This window comes from Austrofundulus limnaeus, unplaced genomic scaffold (genome assembly GCF_001266775.1).
Source record: "Austrofundulus limnaeus strain Quisiro unplaced genomic scaffold, Austrofundulus_limnaeus-1.0 Scaffold137, whole genome shotgun sequence".
NCBI classification, from domain to species: Eukaryota; Metazoa; Chordata; class Actinopteri; order Cyprinodontiformes; family Rivulidae; genus Austrofundulus; species Austrofundulus limnaeus.
In genome coordinates, this window is record NW_013952539.1 from 94402 (window position 1) to 101417 (window position 7016).

At 38.7% G+C, this 7016-nt stretch overlaps 1 protein-coding gene across 1 annotated transcript in view; it reads right to left on the bottom strand.

Annotated features, from left to right (window-relative positions):
- pik3c2a (phosphatidylinositol-4-phosphate 3-kinase, catalytic subunit type 2 alpha) overlaps positions 1–7016 on the bottom strand; it is a gene marked incomplete at its 5' end in the record, with an annotated part of 43518 nt that overhangs the window by 30376 nt on the left and 6126 nt on the right. Inside the window, 7 exon segments of the mRNA XM_014015981.1 lie at positions 2533–2776; positions 2877–2910; positions 3004–3150; positions 3467–3530; positions 4266–4345; positions 4545–4656; positions 5602–5722. Of these exon segments, the coding sequence (XP_013871435.1) occupies positions 2533–2776; positions 2877–2910; positions 3004–3150; positions 3467–3530; positions 4266–4345; positions 4545–4656; positions 5602–5722 (802 nt within the window).

Sequence of the window (7016 nt, forward strand, 5' to 3'; positions counted from 1 at the left end):
CATTTTTCAAATTTCGCCTTGGGGCGGAGTTATCTTTTCACAGGGGGGTAAGTTACACTTTAAAAAATGGAAATCATAAATGTGAGGGTCGCAACTGAGATGAGTGCAACACAAACCAAAGTGGGTACAATGTAGCTGGAGGTGGGCAACAAAAATACACACCTGACCTGGAATACAATTTTGTAAGCCGTGCACAAAAAATTAGCAGTGCTTTTCACAAACTGGTCACTCAGAATGTAGAATTCAGCAAAGAGTTCAATGAGACAGCAAAAAAAAATAAAAATAAAAATAAAAAAAATAAAAACCTGATTTTATCAGAACTTTGAGTCTACAACAAATTTTTAAACATTCGCAGCCCAGTGAGATTTAACCTAATATCTTTGACACTAAACCACGATGCACGTTGACCACACGCTACGTGGCCGTAGGCAGAGGTCTATAAAGTACTTGAAAAAAAAAACTAAATAAAAGTGAAATTACATGAACAGAAAATGAAAAAATAAATTTCACTGATGAGAAAACTACTCAAGCAAAACTCATGACTGTTCACAAAAATCGGGAAAGTAAAAGTAAAAGTACTTTCACACACTCTCTAAGAAATTTTCTGTTGAATTTACTGAACCAAACTGGTTCCACTTAAGCCAGGGTAGGGCTGCCACGATTAGTCAACTAGTCACGATTATTGTCGACTATTAAAATCGTCAACTAATTTAATAGTTGATGCGTCGTTTTTTCTAACTTTGTTTTTCTCTCCAAACTGCTGCGGCACCTTCCACTGCCACATCTGCCTTTCTGTCCTTGACACACATGCGCAGTAGAGTGGTAATTAGGGTTGCCACAAATGATTATTTTAATAGTCGAGTAATCAGCGATTAGCCGACTATTATAAAAAAATACAAAGTTAGAAAAAAACGAGGCATCAACTATTAAATTAGTCGTTGATGATTTTAATAGTTGATATAATCGTGACTAGGCGGCACGGTGGCTCAGTTGGTAGAGCTGATGCCTCTCAGCAAGAAGGTCACCGGTTCAAATCCCGGTCCGGGGACCTTTCTGGGTAGAGTTTGCATGTTCTCTCCGTGCATGAGTGGGTTCTCTCCGGGTACTCCGGCTTCCTCCCACAGACCAAAAACATGACTGTTAGGTTAATTGATAACTCTAAATTGTCCCTAGGTGTGAGTGAGAGAGTGAATGGTTGTTTGTCTCGTTTGTCTCTATGTGTGGCCCTGTGATGGACTTGCGACCTGTCCAGGGTGTACCACGCCCCTCGCACTGACTGCTGGATATGGGCACCAGTGACCCACGCGACCCTGAAAAGGAATAAGCGTGTACAGAAAATGGATGGATGGATGGATAATCGTGACTAGTCGACTAATTGTGACAGCCCTAAAGCCAGCTTGAGTAAACTGAGCAATATATGTATATTCTTTGCTCAGTTTACTCAACTAGTCTTAGTGGAGCCAGTTGACATGACTTTGTTGAGTTAATTCAACACTTCATTTTTTAGAGCAGAAATATATTTCTTTGAACGAGTAGATGTTACATTTTAAAGTAAAAAAGTATAATTTTTAACTTTAAAATGTGACAAAATAAAAGTAAAAGTAGTTATTTAAAAATAATTGGTAAAATTAAAATTCCTCAAAACAACTACTTAAGTACTGTGAATGTACTTAGTTACTGTAAGACTCTGGCTGCACAAATGTCTGTGAAATGAGACGGTCTAGTCTACGGATGACATGTCTGTGTGACCTCTTTGTTTTTCTGTTTAGTTTGCTGATGGCACAATGAATCCTAGGATATTGTCAGCCGCATAGGATACTCGGATGCAGCCTAGGGTTGGGCAATATTGGCAAAAATAATTAATCACAATTAATTGTGGTATTTGGCCGATAACGATTAATTTGACGATTAATCCCCTGTAGTCCCTGGACACCCTTATGTCCTCGTCACATGACCAATTCAGTGGGAAATATTTGCTCTTCATAAAAATCTGTTCCAAATTGTGTAAAAATTACAGACTTCAGGCTGTACTTCAAATTTTAAATTGTGTTGATAGATAAACAAATTACAGAACATATTGTAATTTTCGTCATATTGAAGCAGAGAGGAGCACCAAGTGGACTGACTGGATGCATTAATCGTATTAATCATCAAGTGCCAAAACATAATCGATTAATGTTTTTCTGATTAATTGCACATGATATGATTATGCCCAACCATAATGCAGCCTATGTTTTTGTGGTTTTCTCGGCCACATCAGTAGGTATGAATTGGGATAGCCTACGGCGCGGGGCAGTGACGTAAGCAGCCGACAAATGTGGCCTACATCGGCTGCAAGCCTTTAATTGAGACATAACCACTTTCTTACTGACTAGATAGTTTAATAATAAACAACAGAGTAAATAAAAATAATGGTGGGTGGGCGAGTAAATAGACAGACAGACAGACAGAAAACATTGTAATCAACATTTACACACCAGTATGTGCCCCAGCCTTTAAGTTGTTCAGCAGTGTGATAGCCTGAGGGTTTACCTGCTGACCCAGTTTCCTGGGATGCCGTGCAAAGCAAACAGAGTAAACTGAAGGTGGTCTGTGGTGCCAGAAGCTTCTTTGCAGCTCCTCCCTTCCACCTCTTCACTCTCTGCTGCGGCCTGGGGCAAAGGAGGTGAGTCGAAAGACACTGATGGAGGACAGAATGAGCGCAGGTAGAGCTTGGCCAGGTCGTAGACGGCCTTCGTCAACAAAGCGATGCTCTCCTCCACCGGACTGGAGCCACCTGTTGGGAGGCAGAGATCAGCGTGAGAGCTTGTAGACATATCAAAATAATATTACACATTGGTAGCACAGACTAAATTTCATGAATGAACATAACTTACTAATTGATGGCTGACCAGGTGATGGGGACCCTAACTAGAAAGCAAAGCACAGTCATCTTAAAAATGACATTCACATATTTTAACACCACCATCAATGACTTGGTAGCAGTACTAGTCAAAAACCCACCTTGGGTGAGTGTGTCCTGGGTAAATTGACAGAGTGACGAAGTCTTTTGACAGCCTCTGTAACGGCCTGAGTCTCCACCTCGTCTAAAGCGAGGCACAAGTTCTTCACACACTGCACCACCCGGTCCACTGTCTTGTACTGGGTACTCTGGAGACACAAACACAGAGCAGATTATTGCTCAAAAACATCGCCCTCAGTCTGCAAAACATTACATGCATAGTTTTTAGAAAGTGGGTTACAGTAAATCTCCATGTTTTCATCCAAGTTAAAGGGAAATCTGAAGTTGTTTAAAGAGTTATCTACAACAAGTTCATGACCTTTTCATAGAACCCCACTTTAAAAAGGCTAGAATATCTTTTAAAAATGGTGTGAGTGATGGTTTAGTTTAAGTCCTCGCTTCACTTTAAAGTCACATTCAGAAAGCCTGATTCTTAGTTTGTATTTGTGCAGAGATCACACGTACCTCATTTTGTAAGCAGATGTTGACTTGATTGTGATAGCCTTCCAAATAGTCGGCAAGGCCTTGTCTGCAAGAAATCAGATGCCATTTACACACAAATCTTCATTACTTTCAAGATGTTACAGAGAGTTCACGTGAGAGGACAACTGGGTGCAGATTTTAGCATCAGTAGTTTGCCGACGTGCACAGCTTTGAGCTCAGATGGTGCTACTACATATTTATAACCAAAGATTTAATATGAGTGTGAGTCTCAACACCACAGTATTTTCAATTGGATCAAACAGTCTGCACATTTTCCTGAAGATCTCTGTGCTAATGTGTGAAAAATGGAGTTAATGTGCAAATAATCAAATCAGCACATTAATTCGAACAAAAGCTTTAGAGCAGAAGTTGTCAAACTGGGGTCCCATGAACCCCAGGGGTCTGCGAGAGGTATCTTGGGGGACCTCAAAAACTTTTACTAAAATGATAATTTGATTTTTACTTTTTAAAAAGGCATGGGGAACAATGAACTAATAAAGCAAACATAATAAACTAAATAAAAATAAATTCCCATGGCATTTAGAGGTTGAAATGGCAGTAAATAATCTTTTAAAACAGCATGGGGTTTATGAGGGGGTCCCTGGAATTTTTTTTTTCTTTTTTTTTTTGCCCTTGTAAGGGGTCCCCAGACCCAAAATGTTTGAGTTTCCCTTCTCTAGAGGACTAAAAAAAGTAACACCTCTTTGAGAAAAGCTTCCGTCTTTATTAACAAAAAAAAAAACAAAAAAAAAAAACTTCCCACCAGGGAAAATCCTGATACCTTGTGACATTTTCTTTAAAAGGCCTCTCCACTTGGCCAAGATGCTTCTCCAAGTTTATTCGAGAGTTGTCATCTTCTTCCTGGAGGAAAACAAAAAAACATTCTGATTGATTTACCCATTATATCCATTTATTTGCTAGTAGAAGATTAAATTGTCACTTTTCAGCAGGGACAAATATTTCTTATTATCTTAAGAAATAGGCAGATCTTTCTGGTAAGTTTGACTTTTCTAATGTTTCAGTCAAAGATCTCAGATTTTAAATTTTTGAAGTGACTTACGCTGCGTGCCAAGTCCCTCCTCATGGTTGAGTGAGAGAGTAACTGTAAAGTGATCTCATTCTCCCACTTCCGGCAGTTCTGGACGTACTCATGGCTGCCCAGGCTGTGTTTACTGTGGCACAGGGGAAGAAGTAGACCCAAGGGTCACACAAATCAAGATTTGTTGGGAAGTTATTAACAGCAGGCACAAACAACGTGAACAGTAACTAGTCAGTGAGAATTAGCCCTCTTATTGCCGTCACAGAAAATGTTTTGTCTCTTTGCGACATATAAATAAACCTCTGTAGTCTTGGACTGAACATCTGCCAGTATTGGCTCAAACGCCACAGTTTTTAAATAATAATTATTTTTAAACACAATAAAAATTGTAAAAAAAAGATCCACAAAATACAAGTGTTAATTAGAACTTATTAAGTAGACTCCTAAAAGCAAAAACTGTAAACATTTGTCATTTTTAACCAAAAGTACATATTTCCAAACTTGCAGAGACAGAGCTGTAATTATTATAATTATTACTGCACCAATGATGCAGCTGGTAAAAATCTCTGAACCAATAATTGGCTCTTTGTGTACTATACTTGTAGAGCTAAACTACATGTTTAGGATGCATGTATAGGATTAAAAGCAAAAATAAACTTAAATTAACAACATGCTTTTAGATTTGCTCATGTAATATGAGAATTATACACACTATGGGCAATAAAAGCTTAGCTCCTTTTAAACTTTAAAGACAAGTTTCATTAAATGATAAAATATTCCATTTAACAGATCCAATAGTTAAAGATTAAATAGGAAACTGCAGATTTAGGTTTACTGGAGGCTTTAAGGGTTAGTAAGGATTGTTCCTGTGTATCTGAGTTTAGGGGTGGTGCAGGAGGTCAAAGGGAGGTGTGCAAAAACACCCAGTCCTGTTTGTAAAAGACAGGCTGTCGAGATTAAAAGTGACAAACTAAGAAAGAGATTGAGAGGAAAGACAAGAATGTTACAAAACAGATATTAATTCTCCATGGGGGAAAAATAAATGTTTCTCAGAAGCTAACATTGTAGAAAGACTCACTTCTGCAGAACCTCCTCCCGACCGCAGACTTTGAGCAAGTAAGTAGAGAAGTCCACCTTGTCCAGATCATCATGGACCCAACAGAGAGTCTGACTGATCAGCAGCTCCACTGGAGAACTAACTGGAGGGGAGACAAACATGTGGGTGTAAAAACAAGCACTGATGAGGGGAAAAAGAGGGACAAAGGCAAAGTTTTTATGAATTGGAAACCAATAGACCAGACTCCAAATCCAGTAGATGATGAGATGTTGTGATGAGGTTAGAAAAATCTGACCGTACATGAAACATCAAAACATAAAGATCCCAAACACAATGCATAGATCAAATGTAGTATCTGGAGATGGGTTCTGTGTTTGTTTTGTATTAGAACAGTCAAACAAGGAGATGAGTACTCTTTTTGCTGTGCTTTGTCAGGGGAGCACAATTGTAGCAAACTATAGTACCTATCAAAGTATTCACCCACTTAGATGTTTTATGCTTTTACTGCTGTCAAACCAACCGTGGTCAATGTAAACTGACTCATAAATAATTTAATAAACCCTCCAATGTCAAAGTGAAATCAAATTTAAAATACACTGCCCGGCCAAAGAAAAAAGTGTCCACCTGGATTTAACTAAGGTCTATGATGTGGGGCTGCTGCAGGTGGTCAGGTTTAGTTAGATTCAGCAACAGTATGAGCTCAGAGAATGAGGTCAGCTGACTACCTGAAAATATATAGAATGACCAAGTTATTCCATCAATGCGTTGTTTCTTCTCTGAAGGCACGGCCATATTCCAAGATGACAATGCCAGGATTCATCAAGCTCTTATTTATTTATTTTTATTTATTCACCATTATTTAACCAGGCAAGTCCCACTGAGATCTCAGATCTCTTTTTTTCAAGGGAGGCCTAGAGGCAACCTATTGTACATGTTTTTAGGGCTCTTATTGTGAAAGAGTGTTTCAGGGAGCATGAGACATCATTTTCACACATGGATTGGCTCCACAGAGTCTATTGATGATCTTTAGGATGTGCTGGAGAAGGTCAGACTCTACCATCATCAATGAAAGAGTTTGGTGAAAAATTAATGCAACACTGATGAAAATAAATCTTGTGCATTGACTTAAATATCACTAGACTGAGTCCCGCCCATACCGTACACTGGTAGCATTTATGACAGCATGGAGGAGCAAAAAATGGTGTCTAAAAGGGCAACAGCTCACAGCCTCCATAGAAACTAAACATACAAACAGCAAGCTGAACCGGATCTGTTTCACAGATTATCGGTCATGTTTCTACAATAAATGACTAATTATGTTAATTTCATTCAACAATCATGTAAAAAACAGCAGATTTATACCAGAAAAATATATAATTTATAAGTAACAATGATCTAAACCAGACCTGAAGTCAGCCTGTAACTTAGGCTTTAGC